Below are 27,532 nucleotides of genomic sequence, written 5' to 3'. Positions count from 1 at the left end.
TCAAAGATTCTAAATTAGAGACCAGTTAACACATGTATTTGTACAATACAAATAGGCCTCACTATCTGAACTCTTGCTAGCAAAATATTTGCTATAACATTATGCAGAAATTTCCACCCGAAATTTACTATCCAAATAGAAATTCGACCATAACAGGTTTATATAAGTGCAACAATGGAAGTGTTTGAGTCGTAGGTGAATCCGTGTAGAAGGATGTAGAGTGTTCTTCTGTCATAGAGCTCAGCAGTTTTCCACAAGATCATGTCATTGTTTTCTAAGGAAATGGAAGAGCTTGTGAAAAAAGTTGGTGAGCACAAGAGGTCTAGGAAATGCCATGCATTAGAAAGGAGTATTAGATGTATAAAATATATTGAGTGAGGTGAACACATAAGAAACATAAGCTTGGTCATGCATATACCTTCATCAATAATGGATAGGTTTTTTTTATGCTTGTGAAAAAATTCAAAACAACATTATGGTGCTGGTTTTGGAAAGCTTCATTGAGTTACTCAAGGATAGTATGGTCTGTTTGAAACCTAGAAAAGTATCTCATGCAGTGGATAGATAATCCTACACTTTGAAACCATGTAGATGCCACTGAAGGCACTACATACCTTTGAAGATCTGAAGAAGAAGATGAAAGAGTTGGATCATTTGGCAAAGAAGTCAAGTTGCAACTTCAAGTCTGGAATGGTACAGAAGATTTAACAACGATGCAAGACAGCAGCATTTGAAGATTGTAGAGGAAGCATCTTCTTGGTAATGAGCTTGCAGTGGTTTTTATCAGTGAAAAACAGAAAATTATTGACAGAGGTAGCTAACATGTTTCCATTAATACCAATTCTCTTGATAAAATTTGGCTTTTTAAAAATGAATGTTATCTTTGGAGAATATGAAAAAAGCCAGGGCATTATGCCTCCAAAGATAGGCTGGTACGGTTTTTAAGTGAAAATGTAAAGTTGATGTTAAACTAAAACCTAGGTAACTCTGAACACCCGGGGTCCTTAAAGTTAAGGTTGAAGAGTAAATTTCATATTGCATGGTTCTCAAATCCTAAGCTTTGGCTGACAAAGCAAGCATTCAGTAATTACGCAAGAAGTCATAATTTCTGACAGTTCATTTCTTTGGGGGGTGAAGTCTCACAAGAACAGAAGGAGTTATGGTTGAGATTTGAGTTAATTTTTATTTAGTAAAATAAAGAGCTGATGAAGAAATTATTGAGTAGGTGCTGCTGTGAAGAAAGATAGTTTGCATGATAAGCTAAGAAAATGCTTTTTTTGTTTTTCATCTCAGTATGGCTATCTGGCTATATTTTCATCCCTAATTCATTGGTAGTGACATTATCCCTCGAGAGGGGGCTGTGTGGCATCACAGACTGTGGCTTTGAATCATCAGTGATACTCTGATGTTTAGAGGCACTTTTTGTTGAGCTCCAAAATGTGGAAGTTCCTTCAGGTTTCAGTTTTAATTAAGTATGTCTGTCCCTGCAAAATGAAAATCAAAAGCTCTTGGGGAAAGGTCCATTCTTTTCCAGGCTCATTGAAAGGACTTGTTTAAGAGAAGTGAATTGATTTTGATTGTTGTATCTTTTCAAGTAACGTCCAGAAGAAGAAAATACTTGCGTAAGCACAGAGTGACATGCACATACTTTCCTTGTATTTGTGGCTGTGAAAAATGTGTCCCTCCAGGATGCCCTGTTCCCTAAGAAATAGGTATTGCCTACATGTAGGGGCTGACTAGTGATTATTTCAGGGACACTCTTCCCTTTTAAGTTTCTTCTCTTGGAAGTAGGCTGCTTTTTCTTATTTGATTGCTTGAGTGTCTCTTATGCAGATGCCTTCATTGTTAGAAGAAAAATCAATAATTTGCATGACCATAATAATGTAACAGTTCAGCTAAAATCAATTTAACAGATATTTTTTGGCTGTTTATCCTAGATAATAAACTATGTTATTCAGTAGAGGGATGAAGAAAAAAATGCAAGGTACAATTACTACTTTTAAGGAATCAGTAGGACCCAGATACATGAATAAATAATACTGTATTTTTTTTGCTTTTGTAATTATTCTAAAGTGTTATCCACGAATAAAGACATTGTAAATAAATATTACTATGTCTTCTCCCTGGTTATCTGTGCAGTTGTTATAACGCAAGGGTGCTCCCCTACTCCTGTGGCCAGAAACTTCAAATTCCACGTTTCTTAAGTCAAGAACTATTTTTTAAGTAGTTAATTAACATATTACTAACATATAGTACTCACCTGTAGCAGATGAGTAAGCCATAACACAAGTGGAGTATGGTAAATATTGCAATAGAAATACGTCATGAGAAAGATACAATTCTACCAATTTTCTATAGGCTTATTGATATCTGAGCTGGACTCTACAGGACGAGTATAATTTCTGGACAGGTAAGGGACAGACTTTGCTAGAAATGGGAACATAACGGTCAGTGTGTTCATTCTGCACAAACAGGCAGAATTATTTGGGGAGGAACCAGGCACAAGTGTAGCCAGGCCTTAGGAAACAGAAAGGGTGGGGTAACTTGATATGAGGATCAACGAGGTGACCCCAGCTGCATGGTGAAGGGCCTTGAAGCAGCGCCTGAAAAGCCTCCGGGGAAGAAACAGCAACAAGTGTATATGACATTCCTCAAATGCCTTGTGTCCATGGCTGCTTGTCCTCACTTCTCCCAAGTTACTTCTAAATGCGTAAGTGCTTCTGCTCTGAGAGTACAGGAAGATTCATTAAGCATACCTAAGATACTTTTTTCCTTGAAACATATATTTAGGGGAAATAAAAAGCTGCTGCTTTCTTTCTGTTTTTAATTAAACTGAGTTTTGGCAATCCTTTCGGCTGGGCTTTCCACATGGGATTGAACCTTAAGTGACTCATCAAAGTTTATTATAAAATTCTATAAACACGAGTCGGTTTAGCTATATCATACTTTTTAAAAGCTTCGTTTATTTAGTGCTACCCTTGAGCACAATAATGTACACCTGAAAAACTTGAGTTTTGCACTGAGAATTCAATTGAATGTGTTTGACTAGTTCCAGCATTCAGAGTGCCGTGCTAGGCCTTCAGTAGAGGGTGGAAACAAATTCACTGAACAGTAATAACCCAACGTGAATGTAGACAAGCCAGAAAATGGAGGACAGGCCATATGGAAGAGGATCCCAAGTGTAAAATTTCCATGGAATGACTGTTTACTTGGAATGAGTATTTATAAACAAGGAGTGTGTGTGTATAAGTGCCTTGCCTTGATAAAATTAATTTGTGATATGGATTAGGGGTCAGAGACAAGTGTCAAGGCCAAAGCACCAGTTTCCAGCCAGAGGTTTGTAAACCATGTGCCACGGAACACTAGTGCTCAGGGCTGTGGGAGTGCCTGTTTTCCAGACACGGACATGCTGCTTATCAAACACGAAAGGTTTTAAACTGTCCAGAGAATAAAGGCACAGCGTAGGGAGTATAGTCGGTGATACTGTAAAGCATTGTATGGTGACAGACGGTAGCAGCCCTGGTGGTGAGCACAGGGTGAAGTGCAGAGTGGTTGAATCATGTGTCAGCTGTACTTCAATTAAAAAAAATATATATATCCATAAGAAAAAAAATTGTCTAAAGAACGTTTTAAAACTCTTTTGGGGGTTGCCTGGGTGGCTCAGTTGGTAAAGCATCCGACTTGATTTCGGCTCACGTCATGATCTTACAGGTTCATGAGATTAGAGCCCCGGGTCAGTCTCTGTGCTGACAGTGGAGCCTGCCTTAGATTCTCTCTCTCTCTCTCTCTCTCTCTCTCTCTCTCTCTCTCTGTCTCTGCCCCTCCCCTGCTGGTGCTCTCTCTTTCTCTCTCAAAATTAATAAATAAACATTAAAAAAAATCCAACTTTTTTTTTCATTCAGTGTGTTGGTTGTTGGCCCACTCTTAAGATTTTAAAATATGCTTTCATTAGTTAATTATTTTTAGATGCTTTAAAAATCTGAGGGGGAAAAAAAAAGCTGGTCAAGACAAAAGACAGTAAGGGCTTGAACGTGGGTGGTGGTGGTAGGGATAAAAAGGAGACAATGGCTTAAAGAGATATTACTGAGCAGTAAAACAAAAACAAAAGCAAAATTTGGCAGCTATTTAATAAATCATTAGGAAAGATGGTTCTGGAAGTGAGGGAAACAAAGATGAGGTCCATGGAAATCTGTGAATTAGAATTATCTACTGGGAAAGTCACATTAGACAGAACTTTGGAGAATATCCACAGAAAGGAAATGGGAGAATGATGATGGATCAGCGAAGAACAGAGAGGCTTAGGGGAGCGAGGATGCTTCAGCATCCTGGAAGTCAGAGAAGGAGCATCCAGAACAAGTGGACAGAGGAGAGTGGAGTGTGACGGAGGCTGTGGGAATTAGTAGTTACATATCTGCCAGTTGACTGGTGATAAGAATATTGGAATAAAAACCAGAAAGCAAAAGTAGGTGGTGAAAAGGGCAAGGCAGTGGATGTGGAGGAACAGTGTGGAGCTGGTCAGTGAAGGGTAGAGAAAGGGCTAGTTGGAAGTCATACCTGAGGCAAAGCAAAGTTGTGTAGAATCGGGAACACAGAGGAAAAAGACCGGGAAGAGGTAGAGATGAAAGATACAGGCCACAGAGAAGCTGCCGATTGCTTTACGGTTCAACAGAAATTGAGATCAGAGCACAAAAGCACGGGTGGGAAAGCTGTCTTTGTAGTTCATAGAAAAATAAAACGATTTTATTCTCAGAAAGTTATGACAGTATTCTGAAGAAAAGAACCCTAAATTGCTTTAAGGTGGTCTTCGTTTAGTGTGGTAACTTATTTAAGAATTACTGTAAGGCCCATAACCCTTTATTTCTCTGGCTCTGGTAAATACTTTCTGTAATTTGAACATAGGGGATATTTCTGAAGTGGATACTTATGATAATCATAAATATAGCCCAATCTCAGTGATAAATGCTTTTAGACCAATTACTGACATGCTCAATTGAATACCAATACCTCCCATGAAATGGCTTTCATATAAGTAAGACGACAGCTGCTCTACAGTGACAGGGCACATAAAGCTTTGCACCAGCTTGTCTCCAGGGCCACCATCTGTGCGGATCTCAAGTTTTAATACATGGGGTTTCTCGATCCTCTGCAAAGACTGAATTTTCAGGCTGGACATCAGTATGTGTAAAAACAACTTGGAAGGAACTTCTGCATCCATGCTGACCTTAACCGCTCCATTGTTCTAGAGAAACATATGTTTGTGTCCTATTGGAAACTTTGTGTGATGGCTGCTAAAGTTGCTAGAATATCAGGATTGTTTGGCCCTATTTTGCATATCCAAACAAAGATGTTAGTTTACATATTTACTATGAATTTATATTCTGGACAAAATTGAGAAACAAAACAGATTTGAAAAATGGGATGACTTCTACCAGATTTCCATAATTAATATTCCATAATTAATATGCAAGTTTCAAAACATAAAAATTATTATTTTTTTAGGTTTATTTTTTTGAGAGGGAGCGCAAGCAGGGCAGGGGGGCGGGTGGAGAGAGAATCCCAAGCAGGCTCTGCGCTGACAGCACATGCAGCCCATGCAGGGCTCAATCCCAGGAACCATGAAACCATGGCCTGAGCCAAAATCAAGTCAGATGCTCAAACAACTGAGCCACCCAGGTGCCCCCCAAAATTATTTTTAAATGTAACAATGTTTTAAAAATTTGGAACTCATAAATGTGACTAAAAAGTTAAATAATATTTTTATAATTCAAAAGGAAAAGAGACACTGCTTTTCAGCATTTTGTAGAATTTTACATTTCTCAATTTCAGATATTTTTTTTCAGCAAACATTTATTGAGTACGTTCTTTGTCTCAGGCACTATGCTAGGCCTTGGGTTTACTAGGTTATATTGAGACATGCTGTCTGTCTTCAAGGAACTTACAATCTAGAGGGAAATACAGACCTGCATTAAAATATTAAACCACTGGTTTTAAACATCTTCATGCATTCATAAAAGGTGTTATAAGAAGGCATAGGGGGCTGCGTCTACCAAGGATTAGGAAAGTTTGGGCAAAACACGGTCTATGTTGAGTTGTAATGATTTGGAAGTTAGCCCAGCAGAAGAGGAAAGGATATGTGTGTAACATGCAATGGGACTAGCATGTGAATGGCGTGTAAACTAGAGACACAGGTGAATTTGGGAAAATGCAAATCCTTTTAGTTGAAATAGAGTGAGGGGCTGGGTTGAGAAAGGGTGGTGAGGAGAGGGGAAGGTGGGAAGGAAAGCAGGTGTTAAATCATCATGAGTCTTATAAATTATATCAAGGAATTGGGGCTTTAATGTGAAGGCAAATAGAGCAGCTAATGGATATTGGGGCAAGTTTATTATCATCACAGTCTCCTTCTCCTTCTTATTCTCCCTCATTGTTATCATCATCATTGCCATTATCATTTCTTGAACTCTTGCTATGTGCCAGGCAATATTAAGTCTTTTCATGCATTTATTTTTTTTTACTTCTCACTATGACCTATAAGTACTATTAACATTTCTATCTTAAAAATAAACAAGCAAGGGAATGTACTCAATTTTCCTGAGGCCAGAAGTTAGCAAGAAGCACATCTGGAAGTCACACCGAGGGTTTTCTTTCTTTTTTTTTTTTTTTAATTTTTTTTTCAACGTTTATTTTTTTGGGGACAGAGAGAGACAGAGCATGAACGGGGGAGGGGCAGAGAGAGAGGGAGACACAGAATCGGAAACAGGCTCCAGGCTCTGAGCCATCAGCCCAGAGCCTGACGCGGGGCTCGAACTCACGGACCGCGAGATCGTGACCTGGCTGAAGTTGGACGCTCAACCGACTGCGCCACCCAGGCGCCCCCCGAGGGTTTTCTGAAGTGACCATGCCTGCCTCTGTATTCTGCTCTTACTTAGAAAATGATTACATCCCCTGAGGAGCCCTCAGCCTGTAGTGTGCTGCAGAAGAAAGTTTTAGATGAAAGCTGAACTAGAAATGGGGACCAGTTATAAGGTCATCGTTATTATGCGGGCATGAGAAGATACTGGACACAGGTAGTATGAGTGGAGAAGAATGGATATATTCTAAAGATATCACGGAGGTAGACTCAACCAGGCTTAGTAACTAACTGGATGTGTGGAACAGTATTTCTGGCTTGGACCATGAATACACTTCAGAGAGTGTGTTTGTGAAATGTACCAGGTTTATTGGTATTCTAGACAGCCAGAATGCCAGAATGATCAAGCTTATACATTGCTGGTAGAAATATAAATTGGTATACCTTCTATGAAAGGCAACCTACCATCAGTTTCTTCAAAATTAAAAATATGCATAGATTTGACCCAGAAATTTTACTTCCAGGGATTTATGCACAAACATTGCAGCATTGCATGTAATTGCCAGTATCAGAAATAAACTAAATCTCCTTCAGTATGAGATAGGCTAATAAATTAGGATAAATCCATTCAATGAAATTATTTACAACTCTTAAAGGTAATGAGGCATCTCTGTGTGTGTGTTGATATGGAAATATTGTATATAGGCATATGATTATATCAAGGTGCAGAAGAAAGTGTGTGTAATAGGCTACCATTTTGTGAAAACCAAGTAGATGGATAGATAGGTAGATGAGGAGATAGATAGGCATAGTTTGGTATAGATAGAAATCCATAGAGTATCCCTATGAGGATAAAAATATTGGGAGTAACAGTAGTTGTGAAGGGAAGTGACTGGATACCTGGGACAGAGGATGGAAAAGGGAGAACTATTTATCAACATTGTATATGCATTTGATTTTTCTCTGTATGCATACATTTACTATTTTATTTACTTTTTAAGTTTATTTTGAGAGAGAGTGCCAGTGGGGGAGGGGCAGAGAGAGAGGGAGAGACAGAATCCCAAGCAGGCTCTGCACTGTCAGCTCAGAGCCTGATGTGGGGCTCAGTCCTGTGAACCATGAGATCATGACCTGAGCCAAAATCAAGTCAGATGATTAACTGACTAAGCCACCTAGGTGCCCCTAAATCTATTATTTTAAAATTGACAAGGTAATATAAATTATTAAAATTCAAGTCAGAACACTCTCCTGTTTTTAAATCTTATCTCTAGAGAAACATATATATGATAAAGGGAAAAGTCAAACTCTTAGTTTGATTTTGTTTAAAAATTTGTCTTTATATGAAATCAGAGTTTTTATAAGAAAAATAATATCTTTCCCCAATGATTGACTTATATCCTCCCAAATTTATGGAAGCCCTGAAATTTGTAATACAAATATGGGAATATAAAAAAAAAAACACCTTAATTTTCGAACTGTTATTTTTCAGTCATTAAAGTCATAATGCTGCTAAAGTATTACATTTTTGCCTGTTAGATCACTAACAGTTGGAGGGTACTTGCTATTTATCTAGATGCTTTGGAGTTTGAACATAAAAGATAATTTTTGACCTTTGTAAACTTAGTTTATTTAAGCAAGTAAAGATAATATACATGAAAAATGATATACACATTTTTATGCTCAATATATTTTAATTAGTAGATTGGATATGTTAGTTCAGAAAGAGAGGAGATCAGAGAACCTGAAACTATGAGACAAGAATTCATAGGCTCTTGGAGCTTGTATTGATCCTTGAAGAATTGGGATACTTGAAATTAGAGAGGAAAGAAAACATGAGGCCACAGAGAAGAGTCAGAACTTTGTAGTATACTCAGGGCACAGGAATGAGCGTTTGAGCAGACAATCTCAAAGACGCAGGAATCTAGGTTGGGAAATATTGGTATTCATTTATACGGGAACCAGAAAGCAAGGAAGAGGGCTTTGATTTGACGATGAAAAGGAAACCACCATGTAAAATAAAATAGTCTAGTATTTCCTTGACAATTTATTTTTCTAACATTTATTTTGAGTCTTTAGTATAAAAGGGTTTTCTATACTTAATGCATTTTATTCTTCACTTTATGCCCATTAGGTGTTATAATGCTCTAAGTGGAATTAAATGAAATTCAATGGACCATTGTTCTTGCCTACTTTGAAATTATTTTATAATTTTAGTATCCCCTTTGGGCCCTAAACTCTCTTTTCTCTAGGCAAAGCAAGGGTGCTCCACTTATATACACTCAATAGTGCATATGGTCAGAAACTTTAATTATTTTCATTCTTCCAAGTAATTTGTTTAGGTTGTCTGTTTTAAGTATGAAGTATATGAAAACATATACTTATTATATGGCAGGTTACTTAAACTGATTTTCATGGAATTTTAACATCTTAAAGATACAAAATCATCCATGTATTCATGGGACTAGGTTATGAAAATGCTTCTTTTGCTTAAGAAAGTAAGTTTACAGAAATTCTTATATGTTATATAACCAAAATGAACGTGTTAGATTGTAGTATTCTTTTCAGCTCGGTTTGAAGCCCCAAATTTTATTCACGAATGAAGTGATTAAAAGACTTATTTTGGTAAGCCATAATGTCAATAATCCATTATTTGGGTAAAACATAATCTCAGTAATGCATTGTTGTGTTCAAGGGTTCACAGTTTTAATGAATATGTCAAATGAGGGATCTTCTATTAAATTCAGATTCCGTTTTCCTTAATATTGTGCTGGAGGAGTGTCCTTGAGAGAACAGGTGTACCTACGCTTATAACTTTCAATCCTGGCTGGGCATTCAGGCAAAGTCAAGTCAATCCATACATTTTAAAAAGTTTTCCCTAATACGAAAATATAGTCTCTTTCTTTGTGAGAACGAGGTGGGTGGAGGCTCTTAGTACTGTTAGAATTTTGCCTGAAAGCTATAAATTCATACTTAAGTATGGACACTGAAAGATTGTGAATCGTCAAAGTGAACAGAAAATTTAACCTCTCCTGAAGATCGTAAAGATGTTTTCTCTGGAAAGATTTCATTGATAAGCAGTGAGTCATTTAAATGCCATTTTAAGGGAATAACAAGTCTACCTCCAAGGCCTTTGAAAACATCACATCATAGTCTTGTTTGTATTATAAAACAGTGAACTTTCTTGAGTGCCTTGTGGGTACCTTCCTTTGGAGAAATAAATGAGATAGTTATAGGATGCAAATAAAAAAAATAAAAGATGATACAATATCAAAATGAATGTCAGAGTGATAATTATAATCATTAGGAATGATCAGTATGGATTTTTTATGTTCATACATTTTATTCTTACAAACATCTAGGTTTAAAATCAGAAAAACGCAATTTTGGGGGCACCTCGGTGGCTCAGTCGGTTAAGTATCAGACTTCGACTAAGGTCACGATCTCACAGTTTGTGAGTTCAAGGCCCGTGTTGAGCTCTTTGCTGACAGCTCAGAGCCTGGAGCCTGCTTTGGATTCTGTGTCTCCCTCTCTTTCTGCCTCTCTCCTGCTTGTGTGCTCCCTCTCTTTCTCTCTCAAAAATAAATAAACCTTAAAAAATTAAAAAAAAGAAAAATGCAATTTTCTAACATTTATTTTATTAATCCACATTTAATACAAACTTATCAAAATCCAAGTCAATAGTTACTGCAGATAAAGGACATTGAGTAAAGACTGCACTTTTTAACAACATTGCCAGCAAGTAAGGAAACTTTCCTAAACTTTAAGGGATAGAAAAAGAGAATACCCTCCCAAAGAAAAATTAAGCCAGACAGAGTTCCACAGGCAAGGAAAACTTAATTCAAAATTTTGGAATCGGAGAGTGAGACTGAACTCAATTCTGCTGGGACAGAAGACAGAAGGGTTTTTAAGTGCTAGAGTGAACCAGTAGAAAAGCAGTGGAGGATGTTAGGAGGAGGTTGTGCAGTGTGATTAGGCCATCAGTGTTGGCTAACTGGTGCTTATTGAAGCGAGGCACCTGTCCTCCCACAGAGACTGGGAGGTAGGCATGATCTCCTTTGATGGTTACATTTCCAATGGATGGCTCCCCGTCCTTGAGAAAGACGTTCCTGGGTTGTACAACTGGCAAGAGGCTGATAGATTCATATCTCAAAGGGGCAGAGAAAGAATTTACAATTGCAAGTTTTCTGTAGTAAACACTCTAAGAAAAGAGAGGTCAACGGTCTAGAGTCAGGAGGAAGCCTGTCCAAAGTTGAGTCAGGTTGAAGGGAACAGGAAGAGGCTGCCTTCCTTGGTGAACTCTTCAGTTATATGAAGTCATACTGACACTATTTGGCCATTTTGACCTACAAAACTAATGGTTTCAAATGGTTTGATCAAAGATCCTGGGATCAAATTTCTTTACATGTTATTCCTACATTTTGCATAAACAAATAAATCTGCAATTGTGGTCTTTGATTATATTCTTTGTCACTCTAAATAAGACTTGGGGAGGGTTTTATAGGTATTTACATATATATAGTATGTGCATATGTTTGTATAATGTATGTGTGTCTATCAAAAACACATTAAAAATTAAAGTTGCCAGAAAAGGAAAAAAAAGTTAGGATAAAAATATAGACCTTGAGGCCTAAGAATAATTCTTAAAGAAAAGTGACAAGTTTGTTGCAGAACTTCCCATAAGTTAAAGCAAAGAAAGAAGCGTAATGTCCCCGTAGGATTAAAGCAATTAAGAAATTTAGAATAATTTCTTGGTGTTGAAATCTGACACATTTTTTGCTTTGAGTGCACATAAGGGCAACATTTTTGTGTTGGCAAATATCCCACTAAACCTTATAGCTAATTTCACAGGCCTAGATTTTGCTTGTTTATTATTATCTTTAATGATACCCCTCAATGCAAACTCTTGGCAAAACCCCAAAGTATAATTCAGTGAAAGTAATTTGGTTACATATTAAAATAATGACATCCAGATACACGGCTCTCTAAAATAGAATTAAGAATTAAGAACTAAGATTATCTAGGGGCACTTGGGTGGCTCAGTTGGATAAGCATCCGACTTTTGATTTTGGTTCAGATCATGATCTCATTGTTACTGAGTTTGAGCTTCACATCAGGCTCTGTGCTGACAGTGCAGAGCCTGCTTGGGATCGTGTTACCCTCTCTCTCTGCCCCTGCCCCACAGCATGTTCTTGCTCTCTCTCAAAAATAAATAAATAAACATTTAAAAAATTAGATTATCTAGAATGAATTACCTCAGACAATATTACATACATTTTTTTTTTCCCTTTTTTTGGTAACGGAACTCTTGATAAGAATCAGATAATACAGATCTTGAGAGTTTGAAGTTACCAATTTTGGGAGCAGAATTTGGAGCTCCCCTGTCCTTAATAGATGTAAGTCCATATGCTTTAACAATTAACCAACGGCAGGGTGGACTTGAAAACCTCTTTTGGCATGTAAGGAGATAATTTAGGATACAGATTTTATAGCTGCTTACTTAACTGGCAGCTGGGGTCTATTAAAATTAGACTCCATTAGAATTAGTCTTTCTCTATCCCCCTGTAGCATCTCATACGCCCTTGTAAATACACAGCAATTTTCAGAGTGCATTTTGCTTTGTTTTATTTTTTTACATGATGGCATCTATGTTAGACAGTGAATTCTTTATGTGCAAAGACCATATTTTATTAGTTTTTGCATCCTTAGTACTTAAGAGTCTGATAAATAATAGGGCACACAAAATAGTTTGTTGGTTCTATGAAGGATTTAAGAAAACTGAAGTTTGATATTCAAAATTATATATAAAATATGTAAAATTACCAACAAACAATGGACTTATTGCACCTCACTTCTGTCCCCTGTTTGTCACTTTGTAGTAAGTACAGAACCATAAAATATTGTGGATAAAGGTCATTGAGTCACAAACATAACGGCAGACAATGCTAGTTTTCTCCGTACCCACTTTTATCCCCATTTTCTAATAGGGACCTTGGTTTGTGGCTGCCTAGAATGATGGCTGCATTTGCCAATCTCCCTTAGAATAAGAGTGGCCAAGTGACTAAGCTCTGGCCAATGAAACGCAAGCAGAAATGGCATGTGTAAATTTTAGGAAGCATCCCTCTTTCCTTCTTCCTTCTTGCTGACCAGGACACCGGTACTCTCTGGAGCTCACAGCCACTTGGAACGTGAAGGGGACCACAGGTTGAGAATGGTAGAATGACAAGAGGGAAGCCTCCTTCTCTGGTGTTTATGGAATTGCCATAACTGCCTGGACTTCTTAAGACTCAAGATTTGTCTATAGGAGAGAGAAATATCAATGGTCTTTTCTAAGCCACTCTGAGTTTGGGTGTTGTTTTTTTTGTTTTTTTTTTTTGTTTTTGTTTTTTTTTTTTTTTTCTAAATACCGATGATGGGGCTGAAAGCTTCTCTTCTTGTTCCCATATACTCTGTGTAAATCTTTATTAGAACACTTACTCCAGTTTATTATAATCATATTTTTTAATGTTTATTTATTTTTGAGAGAAAGAGCACAAGCAGAGGAGGGGCAGAGAGAAAGGGAGATACAGAATCCAAAGTGGGCTCCAGGCTCTGAGCTGTCAGCACAGAGCCCAATGCTGGGCTTGAACTCATGAGCCCTGGGATCATGACCTGAGCTGAAGTCGGACACTTAACCGACGTAGTCACCCAGGTGCCCCTATAGTCATATTTTTACATAAAACATTCTTTGAAGGCAGAAACATGCCTTCTTTATGTGTCATTCATCCCTATCCCTGAACTCTACCTAGGATAGTGTACGTGCACATAGTATATCCTCATTAAATGTTTGTTTAATTGAACAGTACTGGATTAATGACCTGAACTAAACTGCTTAATTAATATAGTACCATGGATTTAATTGTACCCTATGAAAATTTTGGTTCAGGATCATAGGATACAGTATAGAGTAGATACTCATAAAAAGTGTGTGGAAATGTTAGGTAAATACGTATAGGCTTACCTCCCACAAGTTACTCAGTATGAATTCATATTTTCTCCGAGGTAGTAGTGAATGATTTTTTTTGTTACAGTTTTGGACATGATAATAATTTGTGCCAGGGAGTTTTTTTTTTTTTTTTTTTTTTATGTGTGCAGTGGCCAATTAGGATCTTTGTTTTGATCCTTTTATCACAAGGATATAAAACTAATTTAGAGAGCATAACTGATTAACCATATGGAGAAAAAAATTGGTGCCTCTAAAAACACATTCTGTTCTTTCCCTGTGTTCTCTCCTTCAGGGAGTGAACACTGTATTCATCTTTAAACTTATTTTAAAGGTAAAGCATTCAGCTTATCATATGGGTGATTTAATTTTATCTTTGGTTTATAACATGTCTTATATTTTAAGAAAAATGTATTTTTCTGTGTCTTATACCATGGCAAAACTATTGACCTGGGTGAAATACATTTGTGAAAAGTCATATAGACTGGGTACTATAGATATCATTTTATTTCTTTTCTTTATAGGTTATTTCAAACTTGAAGTGCATCATTCCAGCAGCAAATTCCCGGTGGTCTTGTCTACTTGACCTACTCATTCCCTATTCTGAAATCTAGAGAAGACTGTTCCACAAGACTCCTCTGTAAACTGCTGCAATGTCTGTATCTAATTTATCATGGTAAGTGAATCACTTTTTAACCTACAGTCCAAATCCATGCATAGCATGAAGCAATATTTTGTGAGAAAGTTTTATTGTCAGAACCGGAGCAGAAAAAGAACCTGAAAAATCTGGTTTCCAGAGATTGTTGTCCTGTGTTAAGGTAAGGAGAGCTACCTAGAGTTAAAATTTTAAGACTTTCAGCATTGTGGTATCTACAGACTCTGGAACGGGTTCAAGGCTTTTATGAATCCGAATAACATACCATACCTTTCTTTCTCGATACCTAGGGGAGAGTTAAGTAGGAATTAAATACTCATTCAGTGGTCCTAGCTACTGTTCTGTTCCCGGGAGCAGGAATAACAGGCCGTAAGGGCAGCTGTAAGGGTGGGATAGGTCTTTTTTCATCAGTGCTTTTCTTCAAGCCTCCTAGTTCAACATATCTACCCAAACTAAACTGAATGGAACTACATTATGGAAGAGAAAATTCCCCCGTGGATTCACATCTCTAAATAACTGGCATTCTGAATAATCTTTGACTTCTAGTTCATGTTTCAGTGCTGTTTGTAATTTAAAATAAGAAGTGTGCAATTTTTTTTTTTTTTTTTTTTTTTTTTTGGCATATAATCAACAACTTTTCTATGGCAACAAAGAGCAATACTAGCAGGGATGAATTGGAAGCCAATTTTTTGAACTTTGGGTTCTTTTTTTTTTTTAATATAAAGAGTTGAGTAAGTGACATTATACAGATATAATAATATAGAAACAGATTATATAATATTATATAATACAGATACAGATTATATAATATATAAAAATACAGATTATGTAATACAGTTATTATACAGTATTCAATGTGTGAATGTAAGAAAAACCTGGTAATGCTGTCCATTTTCATAGGAGTCCATTTCATCGTTGTCTTCAGTTTGTGCCAGGAGTATAAATAGCATTACATTACAGACTGGTTTCTGCAATTTAGCTCCATGTATTTATTTTTATTAGGTGAGCAATTTCTTCAGGGCAAAGGGTAGAATTGGTTGTTTAGATTGAGAGTAGTGTTTCTGAAGGACCCAATTTTTATGGACTCCCTAGAATATGTCTTTGGATTTTTACTGGGTGCTAAAGATCTCAGTTTAAAAAAAAAATGAATTAGGGGCGCCTGGGTGGCTCAGTCGGTTAAGCGTCCGACTTCGGCTCAGGTCATGATCTCATAGTTCGTGAGTTCGAGCGCCGCATTGGGCTCTGTGCTGACAGCTTAGAGCCTGGAGCCTGCTTCCGATTCTGTGTCTCCCTCTCTCTCTGCTCCTCCCCTGCTCACGCTCTGTCTCTGTCTCTGTCTCTCTCTCTCTCTCTCAAAAATAAAATAACCATTAAAAAAACTTTTTTTAAAAAAGGAAAAAAAATTCTGTGGAATGTGTGAAGCCCTTCAAACCCCTGGAAAATATTAAGGACATATTTATTTAAGGAAATTATACTCCTGACAAATGATTGTGTTGGAGGTGAGTCTTCAAAAAGCAGGCTGCATGCCAAACAAGAAAGAGAAAGATGAAGGGGAGAGGACAGAAAGGAGAACAGGGGAAAGAGGAGAAGGTGGAGGAGATTAAAACACAGCTGTGATTGTCATATCTCAAGATAGGTGTGGTGTGGCCTGGTTCACAGAATCAGGACAGGGCAAACACTTGAACCTGTCCTTGGTGTGTACCTCAATTAACAGTTGACTTGATGTGATGTAATGGTTTGGTCAGAGGCCATCTCTTCAGTGTGATGTTAGGCCATACAAAACACAGTGAATGTAGGTGTGTTTCCAGCCCAGACAAAGAGAATGTATGTTGTGTTTCCAGCCCAACTGTCTAGCACACCTCTTAGAATTTAGTAGCCGCTCTACACAGTTATGAGGTACAAATGAGTGAAAAATGCAGAATAGATAATTCAATGGTGAATTAATATTTTGATCCTAAAACATTTCTTTTGGTTGTGGGGATATCTTACAGAATTCATATATCTGAAATTTGTTAGAATTCTTCCCATGTCAAAGGTACAAATTTTATAGAAATAATTCTTGGATATTTTCATCCAACAGTACCCTTAATTCTGGCTACACAGAACGTTCCACATTAGATTTCCCTACAGGGACTTCTTCATCTCTTTTGCCAGTGTCACCCCATTATACAACAGTGTGGAGTTTGGCATTAATTACATTCGTTTAGTGAAATTATTGTAGCCCACGGTCTGGCTCTCTTTATTGAAATCTAGAAACCAAGACATGAAAATACTGACTGACATTGGAAAAGAAACTTGTTTCACAGATTATTACTTTAAAAGAAGATACATAACTTTTACGGATGCTTGATTTGGCCTGACCAGTCCATCCTGTAACTGTGGAAAACAACATGGGAATCTTAAGTTGGAGGCTTGGACGATGACCGTGTAATCAGAGCAAGGAGAGTTAGATGCTTCCAGTGTTCGAAGGACTCAGGATAGAGTACACCTGGTGGGATATGTCTGTCAGTAAGGCTGTCTCTGCCAGACGCCTCCATCTGTTTCTCAGAGCAGCTTCTTCATGGCTGGGAATTAGAGTAAGACGCCAGTCTTCATCTCTGTGCCTCTTTTGAGTTCAGCTTCTGCCAGACTCCCCTCTGTTCAGCTACCTTATTAATGTTAGCAGAGTTTATAGTCAAAACCCACCTCAGTCTGCGAACAGTTTGGTCTGCCTACCTTGACACTGTACATATCTAATCATATCCATGTGTTGGTTTTAAAATTAACTCTGAGGCTTAATGGACGGGGGTGCCTACTTGTGATCCCTGCACACAACCTAAGAATTTAGAAAATATACGTTCATGTTAACTACTATCCAAGCAATCCTCCCAGCTTTTAAATATGTAGCGTAAGAAAATTACCTTTTTACGTATTAAAATAAACTTCCTTGCTCTAGGACTTATGGGTATGACATTTGAAAAAATATATATATTCAATAATTTGGCCCTTTCATATAGAATCTCAGAAAGAAATACAATCTAGGAAATACCCAAGTTTCTAGGAAACTATGCAGTGCCAGTCAGGTGAGGAGAGTAGTAGGAATTGATTATAAGAATTACATGGTAACATACAACAGATGTTTCATGAATCTTCCTGTTCAGTAAATAATTTTCAGGGGGAGGCAATGATTGAGTTGATGTTGGTTGAGATAGAGACAAAGGGATGTACAAAATCAATTACAGACATCCATGGACATGTGACAGATGACAGGCTGCAGGTTCCAGGCTATGATCTGAGGGAAAGAATTGTTTCTGGTAGCAGTGGTAATTAACAAGAGACATGAAGAGGCACAGAGAATTAAAAAAGAGCCCTCCTGTGTCTATAGCACAAAGAGGGGAATGGTGTGATACCGAGGGGTATTTGAAAGGACTCTCTGTGCTTCTTCCCTGATAATCATCTTCAACCTGTTTTTTTATGTTTTTATAAGATTAATATATATATATATATGTATTTATATATACATATATATAAAATGTGTGTGTATATATAATTATATGGGCATATATATATAACATTTTAAAACATTCATTTCAAAACAAAATTTTTATGACATGAAAGCTAAGTAAATATTATCAAAAGTGAACATTTACATGACATTTACCATGTGCCAGGCCCTTTTTTAGACACTGTTTGGATATTGACCCACATACTCCTCACACAACCTTATTAGAGATGTAGTAGCTATTTGCATTTCCACAAGTGGAAAATATAGGCACTGAAAGTTAAGTGAAAGGTGCCCAGTATACCACAGCCACTAAATAGCAGAATTAGGATATGAATTCAGGCAGCTAGTTGGTTCTCCTAGCTGCTGAACTACCCATATGACAACCAATACTATCTGAGTAAAGCAATACCCTTGCTATGTGTGTGTGTAGTTTCGAGGTGAGTGCCCTAGTTCCCATTTCCAACCAGAATTTTTCCCCTTATTTCCTCAAATATAGACATCCTGGAGCCTCTCCTTGAAGGAAGTGTATCTCTACACCTGGAAACACTATCAGGGATTAGAATAGTATTGAGGGTAGAGAGTGGAGGCAGTAGATGAGCCCCCTGATTTCCTAGAGGAGGTGAAAAGGTTGTTGCTCTCAGAAACTTAGGTGAATCTCCAAAATTATGTAGGATGAACTACCTAAACTACACAATGTAAATCTTAGTTCCACTAGTCATGTTACAGGCTAGGAATTGTCAGGTTTTCCTCTTGATACAAAACAGGCACAACAGAAAGGTATCAGCACTTTGCTATAATTCAACCAACATGGCTCTTCAATTGCCCATCTCATAGAGACCCTCCATTACTAAATCAAGTACTTTCGACTCCCCCTGGCTCTACTGCTCCCTTAGCTCCCATTATATTAGTGTTATGGTTACATATGTTAACCAGTATTCAGAGAGAGAGATCCTAGTATGTCTTAACTGATTTTGCAAAATGCCATCTTTTTGACCCCAAATTGGTTTTTGTCGTGATGCCTGAGCACATTTCAGCTTTTGTTCACAGTATCTTAAAGACTGTGGCACCTGGCAGAGGTGAAGGTAATTGAACCAGAGCCATGTATGGGAGAAAGAAGACACTGGATGAATGAAAGTAAAAAAGCCAACTAGCCACTCAAAATCCATTGAGCATCAGTAACGTGCCATTCCCCATGCTGAATACAGAGATGCAGTCTTAGTAAAAAGTAACGACTCCTCTTATAGGAGCTCATCTCTTAGCCAACAAGACAGAATAATCAAATAACTGATTTAATGTGGTAAGTTTTCTGAAAGGTATGGCCAGGGTGTTTGGGGAAATAAAATGGATATGTGTTTTTCCTGCATGGGAAGAGATGGCTTATTTTTCAGGAATTTCTCTTACATTTACTCCTAAAAATAAAGCAGTATGCTGATTACAAACAGTCAAACACTATAGAAAAGCATAAAGCAGAAATAAAAAATGACCAAAACCCTACCATACCTAGAAAGCCACTGTTAAAAATGCTGAGGTATCTTCTATATATACTCACATATTTTTGCAAAACAACTCAAACCATGCGTGATATTTTGCCATCTTCTGTTTTCAATGTATAATTCTAGCGTCATCTCTCTGATGGAGATAGAATGACATCATCACATGTAAAGGCTGAGTGACATTGTATGGTAGTAATGTTATTTATTTCATTCATCTGGATTGGACCTTTATGTGTTTTCTAATTTTCACTTTTTACTATTGTAAATACTTCTGTCATGAGGAAAATTATTCAAATACTGCTGGGTCACAAGGTACTGTGTCATCCAGGGCACCTGGTGAGGCCCTATGCTGTTGTAGCTCCCTGGATTGCAGACATCAAGGCTATGGAGAAAATATAGGTTTCTGAGAAAGTATCTTATCAATTCATCTCTTTTTTTTACTTTAGAAAATTAGCTGTCATGTATGCTAAAATCCCCCATAAACATTGAAAATGTGCTAATTGTCAAGGAAATATTTACTTACAGCTGATTAATAGGATTTTATCAAAAGTCAACAAACATTCCATCATGGATGCTCATAGATTGAAAATATAGCAAAGTCTGGGTTGTGTGAGTTATTGATGTATTGACTAAATTTAGAAGTGGTAAATGGTCTTCATTGGATATGTTTATAGTGTAAAACACTATTATGAAGGTTGGTAAGTTCAATAAAACTCTGGTAGGAGATGAAAACTAATTTGATTTACCTTCTTTATCCAAAAGTAATAGTGTGTTAGAATCCTAGAAATGAGAAAGATGCAAAATTAGAAGTGTATATGCTTTTCTTTGGCAGATTATTTGCATTATAATGTTTTAATTTAAGTTCTTCTTTAAAGAATAAATGAAGAAAAGGGGTGCCTGGGTGACTCAGTCGGTCACGATCTCATGGTCCGTGAGTTCAAGCCCCACGTTGGGCTCTGTGCTGACAGCTCAGAGCCTGGAGCTGCTTCGGATTCTGTGTCTCCCTCTCTCTCTGCCCCTCCCCTGCTCAAGCTCTGTCTCCGTCTCTCTAAAAAATAAATAAACATTAAAAAAAAACAATTAAAGAATAAATGAAGAAGTGAATCACTCGGTACCATTCTTTGGTACCTGCATTTAGGAGGAAAGAAAAAAAGATTCTGGAGAGACAGAGGCATTCTATCTATATTAAGGACAGAGGAAAATCAGAGTCTTTTCTCAAAGGTTGCCTTAACTGCTATTCCGTGAACCACTTTTCCTACACTGTTAAATGGCAGCCTCTCAGGGGCAGTAATGGCAGAGGAAATAGATACGTGAATCTTCTCTTTTGAAGGGATCGAAACCCACAGTGGGAAAAATGTGGATAAGTAGAAAGACTGCAAAGGGAAGTTTTTACCCCGAGTTGTATAGTAAATGGTAAAGGCAGAATTGCCAACAGTTTATTATTGGAAGAGAGAGAGAAAAGTTTAGACATAAATATAAAGCTAATATTTCTAATTGAAAAAAAGACGGGGCTTTCTGAGTGATAGGAAAAGCTTAGGTGGTGAGATACTGTATTTCCCAGGATGGTAAGTGCATTGAATGAATAACTATTATGTTAAGATGCTGGAAAGAGAGAGTATGTTTTAGGGCCTAAAATTTAGGAATCCTCATGTAAGTGGGGATGTTCAGCTTGTAAAAAAGTAGATCCAGAACACAGAAGAGTAATTTGAGTTTAGGAGAGAATAAAGAGCAAATGAAGTAGGAGAAATGAGAAGAGAGAATAAAAGAGCCAAAATGAAAATTCAAGAGGGATAAAAATATGTTTCCAAAATCACAATTGGATGGAAGTCAGTTTACCAAATTCTGAATAATTTCAGTATCTCTTTCTATTCATAATATACCTTTTCAAATAGAAGTTCCATTATTGGGGTGCCTGGGTGGTTCAGTCGGTTGAGCAGCTGACTCTTGATTTCGGCTTAGGTCATGATCCCAGGGTCGTGGGATCAAGCCCGATGTCAGTCTCTGTGCTGAGCATGGAGCCTGCTTGAGAGTCTCTCTCTGTGTTCCTCTGCCCCTCTCCCCTGCTCACACACTCTCTGTCTCTAAAATAAAAATTTTAAAAATTTAAAAGAAATCTCTTCATTATTAATGTGATTAATCCTATTTTGATTTTGGCTTGGCACTTTAAGTAAACACATTATATTTTAGTATCCCTGATCATGTTTGGCTTTGAGCTGTGTGCCTTCAGAAATGGCTTTTTAAAAATTAAACATTTATAGGAAACCTGGATACTTTTTTCGATATATCAACTTCAAATCCTTTCTCCTTGAATAACCAAATAATTAAACAGAATATTTTTGTTTGTTCTTAAACATTAGTGCCAACTAGACACAAATCACATTTTGAAGAAAACTGGTAAATCTTGGCCAGCTTAGAGGAGTTTGTTATCCTGTGAAGTTAAGGAATTTGAGGTTGCAGGTTCACTTCCCACAGAGACCAATTAGTTCTACTGTCTTCTCTGGCCAAAGCCTATACCTGTGACCTTGACCAGGCCTCCTTCCCAAACTTGCCATTGGTCACAAGTCATTAGAAACAGGTGATTGATTATCAGCAATTCACAGTCAGTATTGAGAAAATATGTTTACACTAACGCCAAGTGCTCTTCAGGGCTTGATAATGGGCCATATGATTTTCCTTTTGAATATCATCCAGGTCTATATACATGCTTTGAAATATGTCTTTTCGTCATTCCCAGGGGAATCATAATGTACTTTCTTGTAAAAGAACTAGAGTGAATTATCATGCCAATATTTCCTTAGGCCATAGAAAATTTAACATAAAACTGGGCAGTCCATTTCAACCCTAAAGAACAGAGTTATGAAACACCAGCCCTTTTGGACTTAAATAATTAAGATAAAGGCCACTGAATGGTCTATGAAATAGTTTTAGTTATTAAAAGTTATGTAGGCTAAGGTATGTTGTTTTAGCATGATCAAAATTAAATTTTGTAATCTTAAACATCCTTTGCCATTGGTGTATAAAATTTTCAATGACTGTGTCATCCTGGTATATATCCCCCATTGTCTTTTTTTTGTTTGTTTGCTTATTGGATTTATTTTTGATTTGTTTTTAAGATTGTGAAGAGAGTTTACCTTGATTTTAAAACTTGCAGTGTAGTTAAGAAAAAAACATTTTTCAACTCAATTGGACAGTCACTAAAACAGATGTATTCATTTATACTTGGTCTTATGTTCTTTTTTTTAAAGAATAGTTGTGTTGTTACAAGTTTCACAGGAATTTAGCAATAATACCTGTGCAGTTAGAGAGATAGATTAGTCGAGTTTAATTTGATCTAGACCAGCAGTACATTATTTTTATGTAAATTAGAAAATATTTTCTTACATTTATATTCATTCGTGGCTTCATTCAACAAACATTTTTGAGTGCCTACAAGATGCAGTTTTCAATGCTGTGGATAGAATAGGATGATAAACGCAACAGAAGTCCCTACTCTCATTAAGCTTATATTCTAGTGCTGAAGACAGACATAAACAGAATAAACAAATATGTTTTGTAATACTCGATAGTGACAAATATTTTGAAGGATACCCAAGCAGAGTAAAAAGAGTGATGGTGGGGAGTGGGGAATTGGTCAAGAAAAGCCTCTTGGACAGGGTGACAACATTTAAGCAGAGAGGGAATAACCAATAGAAGTCCTAGCAGAAAATCATTTCAGGCAGAGAAACAGGAAGGGCAGAGGCTGTAAGAGTAACATGTCCCTGTTGTGTTTGAGGAAACATCAAGGAAACTAGTTTGCTAGAAACAGGCAGTAGAGGGGAGAGTCCCCGGAACTGAGCTGATAGAGGTATCAGGGGGACATGCTGAGCATGAGGAAGACTGGATTATATTCTAGATGTGATAAGATAGGAAACTTTGCCCTCACTGACCAGATTACAGGTGAAAATTCATATAAAACATAAATTCAGTGAAATTCAGTAATGGGAAGAGTTGAGTGTTGGGAGCAGAGTCTTGATCTTATTTCTATTTCAAAAAGACCTCTCTGTGATCTTCAGATTTTATGAAAGCAATTCATATTGTATTCTTAATATACTCTGCAGATATGATTAATGAGATGTAATAATGAAAGAAAAAAAGTAAGTTAATGAAAAACCTTTTTCATGAATATAGCCTGTGTCTCATTATCATCCATTTGAAAAGATTCAACAAACCTGATATTTCTGAATAATTAGGGGCATGATATAAAAGATATTTCATCAATAGAAATATTCTGTCTTCCTTTAAGGAGTTTTACAGAGATCGATGAACGTTTTTATAAATTGTGGAAATTGAGAATGTATTATCAATTATCCAACTTATATTTCACATTTATTTTTAAATTTCTCACCACCACAAACTTAAGGCTAATTTCAATATATAAACATAAAAATGCATTAAGCAGTGAAATGTCTCTTTTGTACTGGTTGTTTAATATATGTGTGGTTTTCACCAGGGGCCAGATATAAACAACATCTGTCCCAGTGCTAACATGTGTTTTAGAGAGAATACTGCCATAAAACTCCCATGAGTTCTTCCTTGGAAAAAAAAAATCACCTTTATTCTAAGACTATTACCTTTATACACCTTTGGTGATAAAATATAGTTTCTTTTATGGTACTGATTATAGAGAGAAGTTAGATTATTTCTCTTTATGTCTTTACTTGGCAAAATAAAAGTTGGAACCACAACATCGATCCCTCTCCTCTCCCATCTTGTGTGTGTGTGTGTGTGTGTGTGTGTGTGTGTGTGTGTGTGTGTGTTTTAATTTAATTGGACTATAAAATGAAAAAGTCTGGAACTTCTGGTGGAGCAGAATTATTTCAAACCGGCTCCAATCCAAGATATTAATTCTCAATGGTACATGATCCAGATCACAGAAGAAATCATTCATGGATATCTGCCACCTTCATTTGACACTATGGGTTATAGAGTCAGTAATTGAGAAAGCTTAGAAGTGACTTTATTGCCTACATTGGGTTAAAATGGCCTTACAAGCTTATAGTAATTCTTCTTTCATTTGACCTAGGCAAGCCCCTGCCTGTGTAAGGAGGCGTGGCTAATCTATCCTTCTTCCTTGGATGTATCATTACCATGTGTTGTCCAGAAAGCCTCTCTACAGGGTTATAATTACTTCTCTTTTGCTATTTGGTTTTAGTCACGTTTAACACTCATGCCTTTCTTTCTTTTTTTTTTTCAATAATTTCACTTTCTTTATCAGATAGTACTAAAGTTTTCCTACTGGTGTTTCAGCAAACTCCTATTTTGTTATGGGCAAAATCAGTTCATTGTTCAATGCTGTTTGTTAATGCTACTCCCAAGTAATATGAATATTTGTATTTCATAATAAGTAGGCCTGAGCCTTTTGGTGTGTTTTGATTCCTCAGAATTTGGAAAGTCCAGTGTTCTCACATTCACATTTATAAAGGTCACATAAGTGATATTTGGTGAGTTCAAACTATTAATTATAGATACCAAGTTGAACTCAAGTGAAAATCTTCCTTTTATCTGGGTCTGCTTAGATAGAATGGGGCTTGAATTTATAACTTCAGTGCTAAATCAGTATTCAGAGCAGCCCAGCCATGGCAGCAGAGACAGAGCGACCTCTCCCGAAAGAGCCAGGTACACCAGGTCTCCCTGTTGCAGCTGGGAGCTTGTGGTGGAAAGCTCAAGTTTGGCGACATTTACCATCTTTTCTGACTGATAAATTTCATGTAGGAGGGCTGTTATTGTTCCAGATGGTTTTGCAGCTTGATGCACACTGGCTTCATAGATTCCTGCTGTAATTGAAAATTGGTTTTACTCCAACATTTGACAAAAAAATTAGATTAGGTTAACTACTCTTTGGTTTTAGATTACTGATACAAAGTGCTTTCATGAGTATGACAGACAAAGTTGAAATTCAAACTAAGTGGTGTCCTGGGGTGCATTTTCACTTAGACATTTTCCCTGAGGTTTTCAGAATACCGTACAGTTGCATTCAGATAGAGAAATTGCCTAGAATCAGGCTCACTGAAATTTTGATTATCCTTTCAATCTATAATATTCTTTTTAGCGTTTTTAAAAAATATTTTTCAAGTTTTTATTCAAATTCTAGTTAGTTAGCATATAGTGTAATATTAGTTTCAGGAGTAGAATTTAGTGATTCATCACTTATGTATAACACCCAGAGCTCATCACAAGTGCCCCCCTTAATGCCCATCACCTGGTTAGCGGCTCCCCCCTTCCCACCGCCCCTCCAGCAACCCCCCAGTTTATTCTCTATAGTTAAGAGTCTGTTTTTCTGGCTTACCTCTCTCTCTCTCTCTCTCTTTCTCTCTCTTTTTTCTTTTTAGTGTTTTAATGGAAAACTAGCTTGGTATTTGAAGTGACTGTAAAGATGATCGTATGAAAAGATTTAAAAGGCATCTATTAATTTTCTTGCATGGTGAGAGCATTCATTATGTTTATTACTTTTAAGTTCTTATAAACTGAGTAAGAGAAAGTAATTTTCTTGAAGTGAGAATTCTCTTGATATCCTTCCATGTTTTTTTCAAGTTTGGTGTTTGGAGAATAAAACAGACGTATAAAATGCTTATTACATTTGGCAGGTTGTAAATGTGATCAATTGAAGGTCAGCATTGAGTTATAGCTGTTAACAGAAAATGTGTGATGAGATACAGGAAATTTCAGCTTCCTAGTTAGAATGTGTCTTGACAGCCACCTACGGGGACAGGGATGAGGTCATCCCACATGTTGTTGGCACCTGGTACTCAGCAGGTGCTTTGCACTCATGAGTGGCTGAACATTCACCAGACCACTCAGTCTGATTTCCCAGCCCAGGCATTGTAATGGGGAGTGTATGTATGTCTTACCGGTGGGAAGATTTGGATTAAAGAAAAAAAGATCTTCCATGAGAATGGAGATGATGTGATTTGACTGCCATAAGGTTAGTCTGGGTCTAAATTATGCAGACATTTGTCACTGGGCACTGAAGAGTTTGGTGGATCTATTTTCAGCACTGGATTAGAGGTCTGGCTCACTTGAGCTAAGGTGAGAGCTTTCCTGGTATCTAAGAAAATAAAACAGCCCTGTTCCTATTCTGTACTGTTGATTTTTAACCTCTGTACTTTGGAGAAATTTCCTCAGATCCATGTTCTGTCATCTTCTGCTCTGTCTTGTAATCTTGTCTCCTCATCATTATAAATTATTGGCTGACATTGACAGGATATGTGCCCAAAATCATAGAATATTATCTAGAAGGAAGCTGTGAGGTCACAGAGAGCATTGGTTACAAAGTTGAGCTTCATGGACAAGAGCCAGTCAATAGCAAAGCATCCTGTTAAAACATAAAAGAGAAAAAAATATTGGTCTGCTTTTGCTCAATTTCTTTCTTTAGTCTGAAATAATAAAGCGTGATTACTTGGTATTAAAATGGTCTTTCTTGGGGCGCCTGGGTGGCTGAGTCTGTTAAGTGTCTGACTTTGGCTCAGGCCATGATATCGCGGTTTGTGGGTTTGAGCCCCGCGTCGGGCTCTGTGCTGACAGCTCAGAGCCTGGAGCCTGCTTCAGATTCTGTGTCTCCCTCTCTCTCTGCCCCTCCCCCACTCACAATCTGTCTTTCTCTCCTTCAAAAATAAATAAACCTTAAAAAAATTTTTAAATGGTCTTTCTTTTATGAGATGAAGGTAATAATAAACAGTAATTACTGTCCCTGATTGATAAAATCAGAAGTGTTCAGCCCAAAAGTCCAATTTTAATTTTCAAAGTTGTGCTTCTATAGATTTAAGAATCTGGGAACTCCTCATCCAGTTTGATTAATTACCCAAACCATGAATCCCATCTATAGAAATTCCTACAGGTAGCAACCCAGCCTTTTCTCAAAACCCTTCCTATGAGTTCTCAGACTTTCTTATGGTCTTGAGCTTCTCTAACTGTTACGAGGTTTCTTTTACATTGGATCTAAGGCTACTACTTTAGTTACCACTTTTTAAAATTTTTTTATTTTGGCAAACTATATACTATTTCTTTTTTTTTTTTTTTTTTTTTTTTTTCAACGTTT

General features: G+C 37.1%; 1 protein-coding gene across 4 annotated transcripts in view; it reads left to right on the top strand.

Annotated features, from left to right (window-relative positions):
* OXR1 (oxidation resistance 1) overlaps positions 1-27,532 on the top strand; it is a 456,115-nt gene that overhangs the window by 69,270 nt on the left and 359,313 nt on the right. For all 4 annotated transcript variants that reach the window (XM_045453914.1, XM_045453909.1, XM_045453915.1 and 1 more), the window contains exon 2: positions 14,351-14,502. In XM_045453914.1, the coding sequence (XP_045309870.1) occupies positions 14,480-14,502 (23 nt within the window). In that variant the 5' untranslated portion in view covers positions 14,351-14,479. The remainder of the gene's footprint in view (positions 1-14,350; positions 14,503-27,532) is intronic.

Source organism: Leopardus geoffroyi, chromosome C3 (genome assembly GCF_018350155.1).
Source record: "Leopardus geoffroyi isolate Oge1 chromosome C3, O.geoffroyi_Oge1_pat1.0, whole genome shotgun sequence".
Lineage (NCBI taxonomy): Eukaryota > Metazoa > Chordata > Mammalia > Carnivora > Felidae > Leopardus > Leopardus geoffroyi.
Note: the sequence above shows the minus strand (reverse complement) of the source record. Positions and strands in the feature narration are given on the sequence as shown.